Consider the following 23,264-nt stretch of genomic DNA (forward strand, 5'->3'; position numbering starts at 1 on the left):
GCCATTGTATGAGTATGTATCATGTGCAGGGTTCCGACTTTTCGTTTCAATGAGACCAAAGCAAGCGTTTTTCGGGCCAAGGGAAAATCTTGTTTCGTTGTTTATGTTGAGGATCATCTTTCACCCATCAATCTTTTCTCTAGAATTAGCATTGGAAGATGAACGAAAATCTTGCCTATAAGATAAAAATCCTTTTTTGTTTCATTACTTTCACCTCTCACTCACTTTTCGCGATAATTATCGCAGAACAATTACAAAATTGTATAGCCGCGCCGGGATTCGAACCCAGAATAGTAACAATAATAGCTGTGGGGATGCGCTTACTTTAGCCACACCACCACGCTATCTGTATGAAAGCGTTAAGATATTTGTTCCACATAAACTACTACCATTTGCATTGATGATGCCACGAAAAGACTCGAATATGAAAGAAAAAGAGCAAACCAACGTTTAGCGGCAATCGAAGTGAGCGAAAAATTGTTATCACTCTCCAGGCTGTTTTTCTTTCCCGAAAAGCGATTTCTCCCCGAAAACTTTCGTGAGGGAAAATTATGTGCTCCTGAGATTGAGTGAGCATTACGATCCCTGATCATGTGTGGCAAGTACAATGGGTACGCTATGCCCAGGGAGTCGAGAATGTTTCCCACCCGAAAACATCCTAGACCGGACCGAAAATCGAACTCGCCATCTCCAGATTGGCAATGATATGCCTTTGCATGCAAAGCTAATTGGAGACCCAATGGCATGATTCAATTGGCTTTGATTTACTGATTGCCATGAATATTATGTACAAGACAAAGTTTTGAAACATAAAAATACATATTTATCAAAACTTAATCAACAAATTTTGATTGGAATTGTAATACATCCACCCAACCGGCGGTTGTTTGATTTTCTAATAATTTTGTATAAGAATCTTCCAAAACTTGTATCTCTTGTTCAGAAAATGTAAAAAAAGCTTACAAAATTGTTAGATTCTTATACAATATTTGTATAAGAATCTAACAATTTCCCATATGCCCAGTTCTTACACAGGTTTTGGTAGATTCTTATTCTTATTCTTATAGAATTGTTGGAAAATCTAACAACCGCTGGTTGGGTGTCCGCCATTACGTATTTTTGTCCGAGGTACCCCCTGAGTACAGCGAAAGTACCTCCAAAGGTACATGTACCCCAGGTTGAGAACCGCTGTATTAGGGTTGTAATTGATCATAAAACGCACTTCTTGATTGTCACTGGCAGTATACCTTTCATGAACCTTCCATTTAGGCTCATCCGTCCATCCCGCGCCGCAGAAGGTCACGTCGATCCATGACTCAGTCCCCTGAACTTGGCTGTCGTTCAGCCCCGCTAGAGACTCTAGCAGGTTATTACCTGCAATGAACTGGGAACCACCTGTGTTTAGGGATACATAGGATGCGTTCATTGAATATGTTCATAGTCATCCAAGAAATCCCTGGAATAAAGCGTCTGGTCTACACACGGAACCAGAGACCTTGAAACGAAAGCGTTATGCACTTAACAGCAGCAGTTTAAGCGGTACTCGTTTTTAGAAGAGACTGCTGTTGCTTTTCAATAGAGGCCCGGCTTGAGACACTCGTTTGGGCGGGTAAATAGGGCTCTAACAGTCGTCAAATTCAGCGTTACCAACAGGCCAACAGAATTTCCGTAAATCTACAGAATGTAGAAATTCCGTAAATCTAAATAATGCAGGATGAAATGAATTGGGTTTCACAATTCCCAACCACCCTGAGTGAAAGCGAAAACCAAATTAATTTAAACAATTTGGGACTAGGGACATATTTACATATTTGTGTATTCTAATTTATTCTAGGGCCCTATGACGTCACTCGTTTTACATCGAGTTCTCCGAGCTCATCGATTAAAAAATGTTCAGATCTGACCTGGTGTGCGGGCTGTTGATAGGTTCAACGACGGCAGCTGTGATGATAGACTGTGAAGGTTCCGTTTGCCAATGGCGGTGGTAATTCGGTAGATGGCGTTGTAGATTTGGGGGTAGCAACCTATCGCTGCGGAATGGACTTCAACCAGCGGGCACCATACATCCAACCGATCGAGTGTCGCAGAGGTCCATGGTGCTCTCGCCTAATCCGCGAGTAGGTTGAGATCATGTGGTGTAGGCACCGTTCTCCAAAGGAGACGCTTGGTTGGTGGTTCGTGGTATTTGCTTGGTGTGGCGTGGTGAGCACGTTGCACTGGCAAGTAGGCAACCGGTGAAGCGATTACAGCTGCCAGTAGCTTGGTATAGAGGGTATTTTCTATTTTTGCCACCAGAGGCGCAGCATGCGGTGTCCGTATGATGCTCGATGCTTTTCTTCACCTCTGTCGAGGGGTGAAAGGTGTGACTTTTACCGAGGAAAAACGTTACAGGGCTATCCCAGCCACGCGTTGTAGGAGTGGTTTAACGCACCGGAATTCGGCCACCTCCAGACTGGCACCCACGTTGAACTGTGGGTGTTTTCACCTGTTCAACTTGTTTATTGTTAACTAACTGCCTTTTTAACGGAGGTTGATCAGGCGAGCTTAACTATATGGACTTTGCAAACTACCTGTAATCCATAACAACAACAAGAACTACTAGAAATACTAACAAAAACCAAGAAGGAATCACACAACTTGCTTATTCTTCGTTAACTGCCTCCATTACGAAGGTTGATCCACAGACATTGACTCTATGCAGTTCGTAGACTACCTGCAGGGCTGGTAGCAAGTCACTTTTTAGTGACTTGGTCACTATTTTGAGCCTAGTCACTAAAAAGTCACTATTTGCATGCAAAAGTCACTAAAGTCACTATTTTTTGGAAAATGGTCAGTAAAGTCACTATTTTCGCACCACCGTTTGTAAAAAAAGTTCAAAATAAAAATCATTTGTACCTACCATTATCATCAACCAAATCAAATGTAAATCTATGTAAGCAAAATATATAAAGCTTGAAAAATTGCTACAAGGCCGTCTTATGAAAGGCAGAGTGGGTTCGAACCATGGACTTCGGGATCGAGAGACACATAGACAGACCACACAGCGAAGCTTGGGCATACGTTTAGGCAACGCTTATATAAAGCGCAGGATTGTTACGACTACGAGGATTTCGCGATTTTTGCTCGCGGATTTGATGCGGATTTACATAACGGTTGAGGCTTCGCAAAGATTTAGTTTTGGGTGGAAATTTAATAAATAAGGAGCGTAGGGTTTTGTTTTCGATAGCAAAATGTCGTTGAGAAGGGACTCCACATTCAGTCTATGCTTCCAATTTTTTTTATATTTCCAAGCCATTATTAAATGCATTATATTCCCGGAGACGAGCCAGCCTCGGACGAGCCAGACACAAAAAAAAAAAAAAAAAAAATGCATTATACTCTTGAGCACTCGTTAAACAAGCATAATAAGAGTAAGAACTTCACTTGTTGTCATTTTTCATCGTTTCTGAATATCAATTTTTTTGTCACGTCAATTTTGACATAATTCCGAGATATTTCTTAGTTTCTGATTGATTAACCCCTCTACGACGAACTACACAGCATGATATTGTCGGCGTAGCACCACATTAGAATTCGGATATCGGGACTTCCAAACCGAACTTTCTTCCGAAGTTTTATCTGTCAAACTAATTGATGCGTTGTTTACCGCATCTTTAGGCGAATCCAGCGCACTACTTCTTAAGTTGGGTAAGTTGCCTGTATCTGGAGAAAAATCCACCTTCGTTATAAAAAGCTTCCTAACTTTGTTCCTCGTAGAGGAAATTTCACTGTAATTTCTGTAGCGTTGACCGCATAAATCTTTATGTAAAATTCCGTAAAAATTCCGCCTTGATTTTGGGAAATAATTTTCGGAAGGTGTTTCTTAGGAATTCGCCAAACAATATCTACAGGAATTCACAAAAAGATTTCTACCGGAATTCATGAAAAAATCCGCTTGTATTTGAAGGAGATTTTTTTTCAGGGATTCGCGGAGAAGTTTTTATAGTAATTGACGTGCAGTTTGCGCGGAAATTCCTGAAAGACAGCAGGAATGTCTACAAAATATTCTGCCTTGAATTTGGATGTTTTTGTGCTGACATTCGCCATCGGATTTCTGTTGGAATTTCCGTTTAAACTCCTGGAGAAATATTTCACAAGAATTGAAGTATTTTTTGCACAATTCCTGAAAAAAAAATCCTAAAAATTTTCACAAGGTTTTCTACAGAAAATCAATTTCTGCAACAAATTCAAGATTTTGGATCACATTTCACAACTTGAAATTTAGGAAACTTAGGTTCGGTAAAATTCATGTAATATATGAGTTAATGTTTTTAATGAAACCGAGATCAGGGTCTCGAAAAAACAAATGGCAAATGGACTCTATATGTATTTAAATTTGTTTCAATTAAAAATGTTATTTTTAATTATTAAAAATCGTATTTTAAAAATGTCATCATAATTTTGAATTCTTTTAAGTTTTTTTTAACAATTTTTTCTTATAAAAATTCATAAGCTTTGTGATTTCAAATAATTCTCTGTCTAGTAATTGATTAGATCATTTTATTTTGTAATTTTTGTCTTCTCTTGATTTCTGATAGCATTCTAATAAGGATTTGAAAAAAAAACATGATATCCCTAGTATCCGATCTACTACGAATTACACAGTAACAATACAAATGCAACTCAGCTCACTACCTGGTTAGTACTTCATACAAAAGTCACTATTTGGTCACTTTTTCTGCTTCTGAAAGTCACTATTTGGTCAATTTTTTTCCAACAACAACAAGAACTAGGGGAAACCGCCAAATGTTGAACGGCTAATTTTGTCGCCTATTGTTGAACTCCCATAAGAAATGCACATGGGTTCAACAATAGGCGAAGAAATTAGCCGTTCAACATTTGGCGAATTACCCTACTTGGAATACAAAAATATACCAAGAAGAGGTCAAACAACTTGTTTATTTTTCAATAACTGCCTCCATTACGGAGGCTGATCCACATACCTTGGCTTTATTGAGTTCGTAGACTACCTGTATCCCACGACAACAACAAGAACTACTTGGAATACAAACATATACCAAGGAGGTGTCACTCAACTTGTTCATTTTTCAATATTTGCCTCCATTACGGGGGTAGATCCGTCGACCTTGATTCTATAGAGTTCGTAAACTACCTGAAAGCCACGACAACAACGAGAACTACTTGCATGGTTGTGCTGTATCATTTTCATACGATAATGATTGAAAATATCTTTTGATAACTTCTCAGGTGTGAAAAGCATGCGAGTTGTCGTCGGCGACAACTTTTCAAATTTTGGGATCAATTGATAATAAGCACAAAATAATCATTTAAATGTTAACCCTACGAATACCAATTGAATGTAAACAGTGAAATTCAATCTGCTGTTTGGCATTTTGGGGTGGTGTTATGTAAAGAAATACGTTCAGAAAGTAACGATAATTGCTTCAAATTGAGATACAATTATCGAACGATTTTCACTCCCTAGCGAGTTATTATCAATTAATAATTTGGATATGTTATCGCGTGAGAGTGTTGTTCATCCTCGATTATTTGAAAATTCGCCTCTCATAAGCAATTATATCTATTGAACGGCTACTCAGTCTTACAATTCCACAATGAGTTTATTATCTACCCGACGTTTCGACACTTTACCAAAAATATTTTACCCTTGAAAATGACACAATTCTTGTGTCGAAACGTAGGGTAGATAATAAAGTCGTTGTAAAATTGTAAGACTGAGTAAGCGTTCAATAAATTTAAAATAATTGTTTACGTAATACTAGCTTGCCCGGCGAACCCTGTCTAGTCAAAAAATGATTATTTGATTGAAATAAACATACGCAAAGAAACAAGCAAATGATCTTTCCTTTTTAGAAGATTGAAATGTGTGCTAAACCGATTCTTCAGAAAAGTTGTGAAAAAATAATATTTTAAAGGCCAGTGCGCGTCATTGGCAGAAAGCATCTTCTCCATCATCGTTTTCTTTTTCTATATAAACATAAATTGACTTGTGTATGCGAATAACTCGAAAAGAGCTGGATTATTTTCATTCATTCTTTCAGCAAATCTGTTCTTTATAATCTCCGACGGGTTTATAGGATAGGTTCTCATATAAAAATCAAGAATAAAATTTATAAAATCGTGAAAACCCTAAATTAAGATTCATACGGGACTTTTGTTTGCGGAGTTCACAATACGTATTCTCGCCTATTATGTAGGACAAACGTCTGCCGAGTCAACTCGTTTATAATAAATGCAGAAACACAAACAATTCTTTCATATTAATGCATCTCTACTGTTATGCATTCAAATTTTTCCTACGCAAAGTTGTAATTTGATTTTTCAAACATTTTGTTTTTTATTCCCTTTTTTGCAGCTATGGTTTCGCGGGGTTCGACCTTCCAAGTTCCGGCACGTGTACGGTCTCCCCACGAGGAAAGAGTGCTGCTACACCGACATCAGTGTGGTACGTAGCGGCAATGATGGCAACTTCTGTGCCATCAATCCCACATTCCTGGCCATCGTAGCCGATACGACATTTGTGGTGATCCCAATCAACCAAACCGGAAGAATTGATTTTCAATGCTGTAAGGTAATCGGACACACTGGTCAAATCCTCGATCTTAAATGGAATCCGTTCGATGATAATACGATTGCGTCCGCTTCAGATGATTGCACCGTAAGTAGGGCATGGGAAATCTAATATGATATGGAAAGTATACAACGTTTCTAATTTTATAGATCAAACTATGGAAGATCCCAGAGGGTGGATTAACGAGCAATCTGAGCGAATGTTCCACTGAGCTAGTCGGACACAAACGTAAGGTGCTGCACATTGAATGGCATCCGACGGCGTCAAACGTGCTGATAAGCGCCGGTTTCGATCACTTGATTTGTATATGGGATCTAGGCAATGCCGAGAAGGCGCTGCTGAACGTGATCAATTGTCACGTGGACATGATCTACAGTTTGGCGATCAACCGTGACGGTTCGCTGATAGCAACCACCTCTAAGGACAAGAAGCTTCGGGTGATTGAACCTCGCAGTGGAATTGTTGTTTCGGTAAGAGAAACATCTACATATGTATTATGAAAAGTACCAATTAATTTTGAATATTTTAGGAGGGAGTTTGTCACATGGGAACGAAATGTTCAAAAGCAGTATTTTTGGACAACGATCGCATCCTAACGACTGGTTTCTCCCGCCATTCAGATAGACAATACGCTGTGTGGAATCAACACGATTTGAAGAAACCGTTGGTACAAGAAGTAATCGACAGTTCTAGTGGGGTCGTTACTCCATACTTTGATTATGATACTAAAATGATCTACTTAGCCGGAAAGGGAGATGGCAATATTCGGTACTACGAATTGGTAGATGAAGCCCCTTATGTGTACTACCTGAATCAGTTCCTTTCTGGTCAGCCCCAGAAAGCGCTAGGATTCATGCCGAAGCGGGGCGTAAATGTTGCACAATGTGAAGTGTTCCGATTCTATAAACTACACGCTGCTGGAAATATATGCGAACCGATTTCAATGATTGTTCCGCGTAAGTCAACACTTTTCCAGAGTGACCTCTATCCGGATACGCTGGCCGATATTCCGGCGATTGGTGCCAAAGAGTGGTTCCAGGGGAGGAATGTGCAACCCACGCTGAGGTCTATGAAGACCGGTAAGATGCTAAATTGTACCTTTAAAGAGTAAAAATATTAAACAAATCTCTCATGATTTTAGGCGAATCCATTCTGGATACAACGACCAGTCAGAAAACCCGAAGCACTGAAGGCAAATATGCTACCATTCACCACACCAGTAGCAAGCACAATGTCCTCAACAACCACCATGGTAATCACAACGGGAACAGCAATAACCATAGCCATAGCAATGGCACTAATGGCACGACAGTCAACAGCAACAGCTACACGAATGGTGTGACACCCCTCTCCAACGGTGGCAAAAATAACAAAGAAAATGAAATCGATAACCGGAAGTTTGATAACAACACAAAGAAGTTTGCCTTCCTATCCCAGCCTACGATACCAGATTACAGGCCGCAAGCGGTAACTAACGTAATAGCGCACGGCATATGTTCGAACTTTGACTCTTATCTTATTGTTTGCCTGTCATATTTGTAGATTATCGAAAAAAGTCAGAAAACCTCGACAAACCAGAGTACAAAGTTCCACCAACTGCAGGCGATCTTCGGCCAGCATCAGACTGCCAACCACAAGGACATAGCCAACCTGCAGAACAATCTACTTAGCAGCTCGAGGAACAGCTCCCGAAACAGTTCCCTGGAGAATATCAACCTGTTGAACTCAGAGAACGAGGTATGACGTTTTATCGCTGCTGTTTTTTGATTGACTTGATGTCTTTACATTTAGAATAAAAAATTGCATTTGGGCTTTGTTGCCTGTCAGAAACATGATATGTTTTATGCCCAGGAAAGCCGAGACAAATTTTCATCGTTTTGAACTCGAGCTCAAATAGAGTGCACACATGGGAGAGTATCTTGTATTGACCGCTAGCGCTTGACTTTGTCGGAAAATGTATTCGACAAAGATGAACACGTAGGGGAGGACGGGACAAGAAGAGCACCCCTTGATTTTATCACTTTTATGTTTTTTTTTCTTTGAATAACTCCGCACACTGTTAACCTGTAGTCCAATAAAAGACTTGACATTTAAAAAATATAATAAAATTGAAATAAATCTGATATACAGTTAAATTAGCAAAGGTTGGTGAAAATTGAGGTCTTCTTATAAAAAATCAGCATTAGTAAATAAAATTAAAAAACCATGAATGCTTGATCATGCTCAAATAGATTTGAATAATTTATCTCGAATGGGGCAATATGAGCACCTCATTTTGGAACAATCACATAATACACAAAATAGTAAAACTCTTTTGAATAACCTACAGTTTTAATAATTGTATCAATTTATATTGCAAGAGTTTATATTGTACATAATATGCATAGCAATCAGTAAATCAAAACATATCGAATCATGTCCACCACAGCCAACACAGTGTGTGAGAAAGATCAAAACAATCTTCAAAATCAATCTACTTGATTGAAACATAATTATGAAATATGTTAAAAATATACTGCCGTGAATCGCATATCTGTCCCATCTTTGCTGGGTTTCCTATTCATATGGGACAAATATGCGATTCACGGCAGTATACCTCTCAACTAATTTTTCAATTTGAAGGTTCAGAAATCTTGAGGCTTGAATGCTTTTTTTTGTCAAAAAAAAAAATGGAGGGAAGGCTTCCTAAGTGGTTACGTGGCTACGTGGTTTGAAAACCTCCTTTCAAGCCCCCTTTTAAGAGGTTTGGAAACTTGCTTTCGAGAGGCTCTGGATTCTTCTTCCAGCTTCCAGCCAAGTGGCGCGGAAGCCTGTTTTCAAAAAGCTCCTCTCCAGGATTCAAGTGGCTTGGAAACTTTCTTTCGAGGGGCTCGGAACTTCCTTCGAGAAGCTTGGTAGCCTACTTTCAAAAGGTTCAGCAAATCCTTTCAAGAGGCTCGAAACCCTCCTTTTAAAAGGCTCGGAAACCTCCTTTCAAGGGGCTTGAAATTCTTTCAGCCAACTCGCACAAGTGGTTCCGAAGCCTGTATTCAAAAGGGTCTTAGGAGGCTCGGAAGCTCCCTTTTCAAGAGGGTTGGAAGCCCCCTTCGAAATTGCTAGGAAACTATTGTGGTATTACTTTCAAACGGCTCAGCAACGTTATTTCCAGATAATCAATGCCTCCTTTCAAGAGGCGCGAAAGACCCCTTTCATGCAGCTCGGAAACACCCTTTTAAAAGACTCTGACACCTCCTTTCGAGGGGCTTGGAATTCTTCTTTCAGCCAGCCCTCTGTGAAGTGGTTAGGAAGCCTCTTTTCAAAAGAATCGGAAGCACCCTTTTCAAAAATATTGAAATCCCCCTTTCATGAGATACGGAAGCCCCCTTCCAAAAAGATAGAATTCAATATGTTCGAAAGCTCTCTTTCAAGATAATCTTATGAATTACGCATATTAAAATAGAGGGTACCTTAATGCAGCGGTTCTTAACACGTTTCGGTCTGACCTAGAAATCAAAATTGAAATAACCCGTGTAGGCTCATTTTTCGTCCGATTGCCATGAAATTTTCAGGGAAGAAGCGTTATCATGTCTATTTTTTGGTACATGGCTTGACTACATACATGATTTGACCATGGTGCCATTTTTGAGAGGTTTTGGACACATTGGCCTCGTCCGTACGAGTTCCCGGGAGCCTGGTTCCCTCAGGGAAGCGGACAAATTTCGATTAGCACCGAAACCCATCTTGCGACATATCGAACTCCATGATTTTGGAAGACAAGCTCAATAGATGAGTTTTTGAGAGGTTTCGGACACATTGGCTACATCCGGAAGTGTTCATGGGAACCTGGTTCCCTCAAGGAAGTGGACAAATTTCGATTAGCACCGAAACCCATCTTGCGACATATCAAATTCCATGATTTTGAAAGACACGCACAACACATGATTTTTTGAGAGGTTTCAGACACATTGGCCTCGTCCGTAAGTGTTCCCGAGAGCCTGGTTCCCTCAGGGCAGTAGACAAATTTCGATTAGCACCGAAACCCATCTTGCGACGTATCAAACTCCATGATTTTGGAAGACAAGCTCAATAGATGAGTTTTCAAGAGATTTTGGACACATTGGCCACGTTCGGAAGTGTTCCCGGGAGCCTGGTTCCCTCAGAGAAGCGGACAAATTTCGATTAGCACCGAAAGCCATCTTGTGACATACCAAACTCCTCCTCTCAAAAATTCATGTTTTGTGTTTGTCTTTTAAAATCATGGAGTTGGACATGCCGCAAAATGGGTTTCGGTGCTAATCGAAATTTGTCCGGTCCCCTGAGAGAATCAGGCTCCCGGGAACACTTCCGGACGTGGCCAATGTGTCCAAAACCTCTCACATTCTTACTCGCTGGTGAGTTTTTATCAATGGATAATTTAAAACTGTGATCGCGTGTGAGTGTTGATTGTTTGATCATTTGATTTTTCTATCCTTGGTTCGGAAGCCTGCATTTGAGAGGCATAAAGACTTTCTTCCGAAAAGCTCGGTAGCTTCGTTGCAAGACGCTAGGGAGCATCCATAAATTACGTAACGCGCTGAAGGGGGGTGTGACAATCCATACATTTTTTTTAATGATTCATACAAAAAAGTGTGACATAGGGCCTCCTCGGAAGCCTCCTTCCAAGAGGCTCGGAAGCCTCCTTCCAAGAGGCTCGGAAGCCTCCTTCCAAGAGGCTCGGAAGCCTCCTTCCAAGAGGCTCGGAAGCCTCCTTCCAAGAGGCTCGGAAGCCTCCTTCCAAGAGGCTCGGAAGCCTCCTTCCAAGAGGCCTGGAAGCCTCCTTCCAAGAGGCCTCGGAAGCCTCCTTCCAAGAGGCTCAAGCCTCCTTCCAAGAGGCTCGGAAGCCTCCTTCCAAGAGGCCTGGAAGCCTCCTTCCAAGAGGCTCAGGAAGCCTCCTTCCAAGAGGCTCGGAAGCCTCCTTCCAAGAGGCCTGGAAGCTTCCTTCCAAGAGGCTCAGAAGCCTCCTCCAAGAGGCTCAGGAAGCCTCCTTCCAAGAGGCTCGGAAGCCTCCTTCCAAGAGGCTCGGAAGCCTCCTTCCAAGAGGCCTGGAAGCCTCCTTCCAAGAGGCTCAGAGCCTCCTTCCAAGAGGCCTGGAAGCCTCCTTCCAAGAGGCCTCAGAAGCCTCCTTCCAAGAGGCCTGGAAGCCTCCTTCCAAGAGGCTCAAGCCTCCTTCCAAGAGGCCTGGAAGCCTCCTTCCAAGAGGCTCGGAAGCCTCCTTCCAAGAGGCTCAGGCCTCCTTCCAAGAGGCCTGGAAGCCTCCTTCCAAGAGGCTCGGAAGCCTCCTTCCAAGAGGCCTGGAAGCCTTCTTCCAAGAGGCCTGGAAGCCTTCTTCCAAGAGGCTCAGGCCTTCTTCCAAGAGGCTCAGAAGCCTCCTTCTAAGAGGCCTGGAAGCCTCCTTCCAAGAGGCCTGGAAACCTCCTTCCAAGAGGCTCAAGCCTCCTTCCAAGAGGCTCCAAGCCTCCTTCCAAGAGGCTCAGAAGCCTCCTTCCAAGAGGCCTGGAAGCCTCCTTCCAAGAGGCTCGAAGCCTCCTTCCAAGAGGCTCAAGCCTCCTTCCAAGAGGCTCGGAAGCCTCCTTCCAAGAGGCCTCAAGCCTCCTTCCAAGAGGCTCGGAAGCCTCCTTCCAAGAGGCTCGGAAGCCTCGTTCCAAGAGGCCTGGAAGCCTCCTTCCAAGAGGCTCAAGCCTCCTTCCAAGAGGCTCAGCCTCCTTCCAAGAGGCTCGGAAGCCTCCTTCCAAGAGGCTCAAGCCTCCTTCCAAGAGGCTCGGAAGCCTCCTTCCAAGAGGCTCGGAAGCCTCCTTCCAAGAGGCTCGGAAGCCTCCTTCCAAGAGGCTCGGATGTTTAAAATGTATATGAACTTGAAAATTTCACAGAATAATGAAGATTTCAGACAACTTTTGGAGAGCCTTATATTCCGTTAGTTTTCAGCGACCCGTAACGCTGGGTAGATACCTTTCCGTGGTGTGTTACGGGGTAAGATCTACCACGGTTACATTGACCGCTACAGGCAAATCCTGACACAACGTATACTTTCCTCATTATCCAACTCCGTGGTATTTATGGGGGTGTCGCTTAGTCGGTGGTCTCTCGTTAAGTAAGTACCCCGTCAACACTTCCTTCCTCTCCCTAGTTACGGTGAAGATGGGCGTGGCCAGGAGTAGTAATCCTCTTGCTTTTGTTATTTTTGTTTAAGACCTGAATCAAGAACCACTCCTTCTCATGCTTTCTGATAGCATTCTAATTTCTAAATATGAATCTCAAAAGTAAAACATGAGTATCACTAGTGTCCAATCTACGAATTATGTACACCGTAACAATGTTAATGGTGATGCTAATGCCATATATTCCGTTAGTTTTCAGATCCGTTTTTCATTTACCTCATCTCATAGATTACTTATTCTCATTTACAGCGAAAAAACCCACCTCAGTAAATGTAAAAGTTCGAAGGGGTACCTCTCAAGAAAAAGGTTGAGAACCGCTGACCTACAATTATGATTCACTTTCACATGCGTTGAATCTGTCGAGTCCATTTAAGTTATTCTATGTGATTTATGATATCAATGATAAAGCTAACAGTGTTTTTTTTTTTAATAAGACCAATGCACTTCTATAAATATTATTTTTTGAGAAAATTATTTAGGCTCTTTTAGTAAAATGTCTTATTATTATTACTTTTTTTGTTGTAAATATAATTTTAAGAATGTTTTCCTTCTTGCCCCGTATGAATGCTTATCTTGCCGCGTACAATATTCAAATCAGTCATAAAATAGAGTTTTATCAGTTTTCCGTTCGAAATTCGCGATGTTAGATAAGATGCACCAAAAAAAGAACTGTCGAACGTGTAATTTAGCAATGCATGTTTGCTTAAACGATATTAAGGATCATCCTTAGGGTGCTCATCTTGCCCAGTCCTACCCTAATAATTATGCAAGGATGCAAATGATCGAATCAGCTCATCTCCACTCCAGTCTACAATGTTGTTTCCACATTGTAAGACTACAACGAGTAGATCTGGATCGAACTGCGAAATTCTCCATCATAGTAAGCTCACTGCTTGGTAATCGCTGGAAGTATAATCCGCGTGAACTCTCCACCCGGGATCTGCATCCTGTACTGCAAAACTTTACGTCAATGTGTAACTCTAGTAAGATGTGAACTATGGCGTTAGTGAACAATTAATCCATAGCTCACGCATTGAAATCACGTGTCACAGCTACCTGTTTAAAACCGGTCAGTTTTACCGCTAGGACATCTAATATCATACAAAATTCCTCTTTCTCCACCTGGTGTAACCTTGATGTAAAATAGCAGCTGAAAAGGTTGAGTTCGTTTATTTTTGCTAAAACAAAACCCTCATCGCCGGGAGATTATATTATCCCTGGGTGGGGTTCAGCCCGCAGGTCCTCATTGGCAGAGTTCTGGACTTTTCCGCAACCCACCTACCGTTTTCAGCAGGAATAAGGTACAATAATTATTGTTTTTCTTGGCCGACTGCCTTAGAAGCCGCTGCGCTGCTTTGCAATGCTTTAGATTCAACTGAGCTGCATGCATGACCGATCCCGTCTAAAGGCCGGACAGATCTGTCCACCGAATGGCTTGTTGGCTTGTTGTCTATACCGGGCGCGCAGGTCAAGCGCCTTGGTGCGGCTATTCTTGGTTTACTTTTTGATTCATTAACAGCAGAAGTATTAGCAATTTTCGAGTAAGAAACTAAATTCAAATTCTCAGCTATCCTCATTGACATCATTTCTCAAATCTGATAAATTTGATTCGACATAGGCCGGTAACTTTGATTTTTTTTTCAACAGTGTTTCTGCGATAACTCCGAAGCGCAATGACCAAATAACGGCATTCCCTCTCCAATGATCAAAACATCATTTTGCATGACTGTGAAAATCGTATTAAAAATAGTACCCAAAATTGTTTAGTCCATAATAGGAACGCATGCACCAGTTGTGGCATTATTCTTAATTGTGATGATAGAACAGCCTAGCATAGTTACGGTGTACTTCGAAGATTGGACACTAGTGATACTAATGTTTTTCTTTTGAAATCCTTATTCAGATTGCTATCAGAAATCAAGGTGGGTGTGGTCCTTAATTTCAATCTAGGATAAAAATTACAAAAGCATGAGGATTACTACTCCTGGCCACGCCCGTCTTCACTGTAACTTGGAAGGGGAAGGAAATGTTGGTGTAGTACTTTATGTACTTAATGAGAGGCCCCCGACTCAGCGACACCCTCATAATGACCACGGAGTTGGATATTGTGAAAGGTATTCGTTGGGTCAGGATTTGCCTGTAGCTGGCAATGTGACCATGGTAGATCTTACACCGTAACAAACCACGCTTTTCAGCAAAATAATAGAACAGGAGTACCAAAAGTCCACGGTACGTCCTTACTTACCCGTAACACTCCAGCTGTGCGCCGCCACGCCACGCCGCCGCCGCCGACAATTTTTGGCACGCCGCCGCCGCCGACATTTTTGCATTGGCGCGCCGCCGTTTCAAATTTGTCAAGCCGCTGATCTACCGCTGAAACTCCAAAGATTCAGTGCAGTTTCCATATAATTTCCTGACAGATCTCTACAACATCACGTTGAAACTCCAGAGAATTTTTCGTGAACATACCAATAATTTCCATGAAAATTCCATACAGTATCTTGTTGAAATTTTAAAAAGCTCTCCGTAAAAACTAAGCGTGAAAATTGCAAAGGAGTTCCCGTTGAAATTTAAAAAAACTAATTGAAATTGAATTTTTGAACAGAAAAGAGTCGTTCGTCAGAAATCCACAAGGCTGAAAGTTGTTAGGCCGAATATATCGTTTAACCGAAAAGACTATTTGGTAGAACGTTCACGAGCAAACCGATAACTTTTTTTAAATGTTTTTAATGTTTTAATCATCGATTATGTTTACGTAATTTGAAGTCTTTTTGGTCGTTTTAACGGTTAAAATAACAAAACGTAATAGCAGAAATATCTTACTGTGACATTCAATCATAAACTATACCTGCTGTCGATGAGAGCAAATCGAAAACTTATTGTGATATTTTCCGATAACAAAATAACACAGTTTGATGTCATATCATTTAAAATAGTAATCTACAGCAAAATGAGATCAAAATAGGTAATCAATCATAATGCTTTATACATATTTGAAAACTAATTATGACTCAATTTGATGTCAAAATCAAAATATGTTTTCTATACAATCTCATTATTTTCTCAGACTTCGTTAGGATATCTAGCCTAAAGTTATTTGGCCGAGAATGTCATTTGGTCGAACAGTTCCTTTGGCTAAAAAAAATGTGAATATGTCCTTCAGCCGAAACAGTCGTTTGGTCGAAAAGGACTTTCTGTCGAATTGGTCATTTTGGATATTTTCAAGACAATAACGGGTGATTTCGCCTCAAAATTTTAACGAAAGATTTCCAGTTTTTCCAGAATAGTTATTCGAAAATTATTTTCAGATTTTCCACGGAAACTACTTTCAAGTATCGAGAACGCTTTGGACTGGGTAGGAGCTCTTTGGATTTACCAAGGAAAGTTGTTTAGGATTTACATGAGAATCTGTTCAGATGTTTCACAAGAAGTTGTTCCTAATTTCTATAGGAAAATGTTCGGAATATCCACGGAATGTTCCTATTGAGTTTCTGTTGATTATTCTTTGAAATTCACACAGAATATTGTGACTGCATCTCTTTTGCTTTATGTTGACTTCCCCAATCTAGATTATATAAGACGGTTAGTTTTTTTTTATCCTTTATTAGAGTGATTTTTTCGCAGGGAGAAATTCATCACTAAACGGCTAGTTTGGTATAGAGAACTTTAAACCATCGAAAAAATGCTCGTAATTTTTGAGGATTTTTTTTTGGATTTCTTCAGAAAATTCTTTCTATTTTCGATTAGAAATTCTTGGTGAGTTCCATTGACCGAAAGCGACAGACGGCTGAACTGGCAATTCGCAATTCGAAAGTCGTTTGCTCTACCAGGTTGTCCGGCTGAAACGATCATTGGCCAAAAATGCCATTTTGCAGAAATAGTTTTTTGACAGAATGGACCATTTGGCCGAAAAAGTCATTTGGTCCAACGGGTAATACGGCCAAATTTCAGTGACTGATCCTTGTACAGAACGGGTAATATGGTCAGAAATGGCGAAATGGTCTTTTTGTCCATTGATCATTGAACAAAATTCCGTGGCCTCTCTATTTTTAAGTCGATACTGGCCTTTAGGCCAAAAGACATCTAACCAGGTACCATTTAGCAAAACTAAACGTTTCACGGAAACTTTTATCAGGTCAAAACTGGTTTGACTGAAAATGTAGTTTGGCCGAAAGCAATGGCTGTGGCAATGGCACAGACTTGTAAAAAGTTGTTTACCCTAACTATTTGGCTGAATTTGTCGTTTGGATGAAAAAGTCGTTTGACCGAATATAGATCATTTGATCAAAAATGCCGTTTGGTAAAAAATGTCATTCTGTAGAAAGAGCCATTTGTGCGTGTGCGTGCCCAATCTAACCCCCACTGGCTGGCAGTGATATTATGGAAGAAAGCTGTCTGTATTACAGTCAGATTTAGTCCGGGAGTTAGAAGGTGTTAGCTCTACTGCAGATCCAGTGACCCATTTCAGACTGCCTGGTATTTCATGACCAGTCCGAGGCCACGTTCACTTACAATAAGCCCCGCTTGTTTATGCTACCATTATCAATTGGATAATGGATCCATAAGCAAACTTCCGGATTATTCAATCCAGCGCGTATTTAGTTTTAATAATGGAATTATGAAGGTACAAACAAATTGAAACAATCTCACCAAATTAATCCATATCAGGAGAATTGAGATTTTCACGGCGCTTGATATAATCTTGAAAGAGCATGTTCACTAATCCTTTATGAAGCATGATGCGATCCGGTATAACGATCCAGGGCAGTGCTCCATACGTGATTTGAACTGCACATGCGTATCCTGTTTCTAAACGCAAAGTTGTCAGCGCAGAGCACTAAACACGATATGCCAGCACCGACAGCAGCGAAATGAATCAGCACAAACTGTCGAGAGATCTGACATCCCATCGAACGCACAATATTTATTCACAAGCCATAATTGCTAAACAAAATTGAACACTTCAACCATTTATTTATATTGAAACTAAACAGAAATTCATTAAAAAATAGCAAAAAATTTGACGTAACGAAAGACAAACACGTTCGCTCGTCAGCGCGGCACTCTTCGATCTTCCCATTCTGTGTAGAAAGAGCCATTTGGCCCAAAAATGTACTTTCTGCAACTTTCTTTGAAAAGTGTTGTTCGGCTGAATTGATCATTTGCCAAAAAGACATTTATCCGAATATCAATTCGGCTTAATGGGGTTTGGTTAGATGGCTTTTGGCTTAAAGGCCAGTATCAACTTAAAAGTAGAGAAGTTACGGAATTTCGTTCAAGGGTCGTTTGACAATTAGCCCTTTCAACGCAAATGTTATTAGGCCAAATGGATGGATATTTTGGATTAAATTACCCGTTCAGTTATTGACATTTGGCCGTATAGGGGAAAGTGGGGCAAGATGGCCATCCTAAGCGGTAACCCTTGTAAAATAGTGACACTCCTTGCTGATTTGTCCATTAAACGCATTTATGATGACCCGTCTTTGACATAAGTATCAATAAACACTGAATAATAAAGTTTCAGTATCTTATAAACTGGTTTTAAAAAAGGTGTTTTTATGATGCCTATATTTACCATATGGGGCAATATGACCCCCGGGGCAAGACGAGCGAGGACCAAAAACTATATCAAAAGTTTGCTAAATTTATTTAGAATAGGGGACACATTTCTTGCACTTCTATGGATTATGTTCGAATGATGCTTCGTTTAAAAATGTCGTATTTCATGTTGATTTCTCAACAACTGGCACTACGACAATATCAGAATTTGCCTAAAACTAATTTTTACTGTTAAAACCATATCCTTTGTTCTAAATCATCTCTGATTCACGCAGAAACTATTTTGATTATTTTTTAAATGCATTCAAGGGTTAGGCGACTTTTAATCCTGGAGATGACCTTGTTTTTATACAGTTGGCAATACCGCCCCAGGCCGACGTATATCCAAAGATTTATATACTATCGAACCTAATTACTGTGAATCTTCTCAAATTATTATTGTATATAGGCTATAGTTATATAAAAGCTTCGGTAAATATCAATTTGTCCTGAGAAATGTGTAATTTAGGCTTCAATTGTTAAATTATGTAACCAGAAAATTCGAATTTTAACTAAACCATCTTCAAATCAATATTACAATAACAAGTGAGGTTGTCAAAGTGAATTTTTCAGTTGTATAGCCCATTTACATTATTGTGAATCATCCCTTGTAATAATAATGTGAATATAATGCTCACTTAAGGCATAATTAGCGTTGGCTGTCTTGCCCCATATGGCCATCTTACCCCACTTTCCCCTAACCTGTTGGCCTAAACTATATTTTCGGACAAATATTCCATTCTGCTAAACGACCATTTCGGTCAAACAGCATTTTTGGGCTGATGACCTATTCGGCCAAACGACCTGTTAGGGCAAACGACTATTTGGGCCAAATTACCAGTTCGGCCGTGTGTCGCAATTTTCCAACAATTTCTTATTGACAATACATTAGTCGTTCAATAACTGCAACATGCTTTCGTTTCAGTTAGCCAATGGCGTTCGATAACTGCGACGCATTCAAGACGGCAAACAATTGTCAGACGGCGTCAGAATAGAAGTGCACCTGATTGTTCAGCGCTATGTATCTATCATCGACATTGACATAGTTTTGAAGCTCAGCTGTCCGATAACTGCAAAACTGATGTAACTATCGAAATGCTGTTGAAAGCATTGCAGTTGAATTACTTTCAGTTATCGAACGTCTAATGTACAAAGAATTTCCCGTAGAAACCCAATAATTTTTCGTGGAGACATTTTGAACAATCCTCCATGGAAATTCTAAAGAAGTTTCCGTTAAACTTACGGACAGTTTCTTGTGAACATTCCAGAGATTTTTTCTTGAAAACTCTTTAGTCTCCCGCGGAAATTCTTAACAATTTACCGATTTATTGTTGGCCATGCCAAGCTAGCCGTTATTCTAGACTGAGAAAACCATCGGTTAAATACCTATTCTACCAACCGCACTCTCCTCCAATTATCAAGAATTTTCTGTGAAAATTTCAAAGAATACTCAACAGAAATTCATCAAGAACTTTTCGTAAATTTCTGAAATTTTTCCTGTAGAAGTTAAGAACATTTTTTGAGAAAATTCTGAAGTTTCTCATGCAAATTGCGACGATTTTTCTTCTGAAATTCCAAACAATTTTATTTGGGAATTACAAAGACCTTCTCTTGGTAATTCCAAAGATTACTCGAAAACATTTTCCAAATTATGGAAAAACTTCGATTTTTCTGGAGAAGTTCATTAGATTTTTCATGCGTAATTCAAAAGATTTTTCTTTTGCAAAAAAAAATCAAAGAAAATCGTAATGGAAAAATCGCCACACCGATTCACGCCGCCGCCGCCGCCGGCTAAAATGGCTTTCGACGTGACGCCGAAAACGCCGCCGCCACCGACCAAAATTTTGACAAACGCCGCCGACGACGAATATCGGACCGGCGCACACCTCTAACTCCAGGTGTCTACCCAGCGTTACGGATTTATTTGGTAGACCAAATTTGAACATGAAGTTTTGTCATAAAAGATGATTCACCAATACACCATGCGTCTCCATATGTTCGTACGCATTTATGATGAACAATTTCAATACAAACCTGTCCCTGAAGGCCGTGAAAACAGCCATGGCGACATGAAGTAATGATCAGATTGTCGAAATAAATTAGTGTTCTAACATATATAAACAAGCATATGAACATAAAACCTGTCAATGACTTCGAAGTAGACAAGAAATTTTTCAAGCGACGAACCCCCAGGTCGAAAATTTCCGGCGCCAGAACATTCTAAATGTTCGATTTTTTTACCTTTGTCGACCAATGTATTCGTTAATTCTCCCTAGTTAAAAGTGTTACTTGTTAACATTTAACAAATTTCTATAATATTCTTTTCTTAGACAATCCCAAAGGTTTGAGATAGTAACACATATCGAATACTCTTTTTCTTATGATCGTAAAAAAAAGAAATGACTGATGGTGTCATAATAGCCGTGTCGAATAATTGTCGAGCTTTCGTACTTGTACTTTAGGAACTTAGATTAGTAAAAATATGTTTTCAGAACATTATAATCAGCACTTATCACTTAATTTTCAGCTCCGAAAAGCGTTCAACAAACAAGCCGAGGAAATTAAGAGTCTACGAAAATCCCTCAACAATTCCGAGAAACGAGTACGAGAACTAGAAGCGGAAGTCAAACGGTTACAGGTTCAACAGAAGCGTTAGAATCTTTGGGTAATTGAATAGGTGAAGCACTACGACACTCTAACATAGTAATAATTGCGTTTCTTGATGCATACAACATACTACTTTTGCCACTCTCTGCTTAACCCGCTCCGCTATAAAAAATCAGCTTTATTCTTGTATAACAGTAAAATCATTCTAATACGAAGCAGGTAATTCGTATCAACAAAACAGACGACATTCATAAAAATTATTTACTTACTAATCCGATAGTATATTAGTATTACATGAAACGCAGAGTGCTTGCGCTGCGCCAATTTGCGCACTTATCATATTCAACCTGTATCGAGCGAACAGAAAATGCATTTCCGGTGTCACTGAGCATTTTTAGCATTACAAAATAATTTCGCATTCATCTGGGACAGAACAACAAACTAAAGTCCGAGAAAAGTAACCGATAAGACTTAACCAGCAGAAATCTATTACATACCGAACCAACCGAATATAATTGTAGAAAACATGCGTGAAAAAACACAAATGGGGCCACGACCAAATCAAACACTCCCAAATTAGGACAGAGAGTGCGCTGGCTAGCCCTTATTTTGTTGTTTTAGAGTCATTCAATAGACAAGGAAATATAATAGATTGTCGCGCTTTAGGTGGTTTGTTGCAACTGCATACTTGAATGCCTAGGACAGGTGTTGTGATTGGGGCTCATCCTATAGAAGAATGGGCTTCATCAACCATGAGGAAACAATTTGGAACAAAGAAGGGAAAAGCAAAAGACATGTGATTTGTGATTTACTAAGAAGTAGTAATAATGTGAAAGCAGTAGCAAAAGAAAAGCCGTCAAAACACAATATAAATGTAGCTTAAGATTAGTGGATAACGTTGTGAGCGTATATACTTTTAAGAAAATTATTTGTAAGTAAAGCGAAATAAAAAAAAATTAATAAAAAATCGCAAAGACAAAGTCAAAAACGAGGGAGAAGTACATTACAAAAAGCAAATGCGGACAAATAAGAACATACAACAACAACAATACACAAGAAGACTAGTTACCACAAATACAATTACACGCCACGAAAAAAAAAAATGGTTTGACAAGGAGCATAGGATGATTAGGATACAAACAAGCGCTCACATGACATACATACAGCTTCAAGATTGGAACCTCAAGAGTATTATAAATGGATGTTTGCGGAGCTGAAAGTGCTCCTTCAAGTGTGAATAATATAAAAAAAATGTGATTTAAGATGATTGCTGCTTAGCAAAGCCAAGTAAGTGTGCGCAAGAGCTGGATGGTTCTATCACGTTTTATTGATTTTTTCCGTTACTCCAATCCCTCGTGTAAATTAAGTTTGACATTTGGTTTTTAGTCCTTTCGAACGTTTATGGGGTGAAATGAGTTGACCCGCCAAACTATTTTGCTGTTATTATATTTTGAAACGTTTAGCTGTCGGACAGAGTGAAAGCCTTATTTGGATCTAAACTGTAAATCTGTGAAGGAAAACTAAAAAAAAATCTTCACTTTTACCTTATAAATAATATTTTGCAATAATTCTGATAAACTAGATACCCTGCAAACAAAACTGGACTAAATAAAAGATACATAAAGTTTATCAGCTTACAAATAAAATATGCACGTTACTACTAATTTGTTGTATGTGAGCGACCAGTTTAAACATAGTTCTCTGTCCGGAATCTAGCGTGGCGCTGAAATAATTAAATCACTGAGTTCCACCAGTGGGAGGGCCATGAATGAGCGGGCAATTATATACTATCAATGCTGACTCCAATGGGGGACCTTCGACGAAGTCTTGTTGTGAAATCGTATTCCAAGTGCTTCTCTTGAAATAAATCAATTGAGACCGTAATCTAGATCTCCCGTCTCTTACTCAGTCGTGGTTCAACCAAATGATATGATTTATGTTACTTCACTAGAAATCTACAGATTCTAGCCAGCCATGTACTAAAAATCAAAAAAAAATCCATTGTAATGTGGCTGAGTAAGCTACATTGTTGACGGGAATACAGATGCTGCTCAAATAGATCTTCTCCCAATATTCGACTATTTTGAGTCGTTTATACCTATTTTGGAGAGTACACTAAACTGTTCCTCTCACTGGTGGTACCATAGTTATTTTATGCGTATTATATATTTATCCTCCACTCATTGTGATCGCCTATCACTGTTGTGGTAAATAAGTAATGCGAAAAAAAAAATTAAAAATCCGGATGACATATTACACTAAATATCATACACTTAAAAGAAACGGATTGTGAT

The 23,264-nt window shown here is 39.8% G+C and overlaps 1 protein-coding gene across 16 annotated transcripts in view; it reads left to right on the top strand.

Moving 5' to 3' along the window:
• The window catches only part of LOC134218529 (coronin-1C-like), a 197,675-nt gene extending 174,422 nt beyond the window's left edge, over positions 1–23,253 (top strand). For 15 of the 16 annotated variants that reach the window (XM_062697654.1, XM_062697642.1, XM_062697651.1 and 12 more), the window contains 6 exons: positions 6,377–6,679; positions 6,742–7,062; positions 7,122–7,671; positions 7,734–8,068; positions 8,135–8,329; positions 20,891–23,253. In XM_062697654.1, coding sequence (XP_062553638.1) covers positions 6,377–6,679; positions 6,742–7,062; positions 7,122–7,671; positions 7,734–8,068; positions 8,135–8,329; positions 20,891–21,019 — 1,833 coding nt within the window. In that variant the 3' untranslated portion in view covers positions 21,020–23,253. The remainder of the gene's footprint in view (positions 1–6,376; positions 6,680–6,741; positions 7,063–7,121; positions 7,672–7,733; positions 8,069–8,134; positions 8,330–20,890) is intronic. The other variant, XM_062697640.1, reaches the window with a different exon arrangement.
• Positions 23,254–23,264: the final 11 nt, after the last annotated feature.

Source organism: Armigeres subalbatus, chromosome 2 (genome assembly GCF_024139115.2).
Source record: "Armigeres subalbatus isolate Guangzhou_Male chromosome 2, GZ_Asu_2, whole genome shotgun sequence".
NCBI classification, from domain to species: domain Eukaryota; kingdom Metazoa; phylum Arthropoda; class Insecta; order Diptera; family Culicidae; genus Armigeres; species Armigeres subalbatus.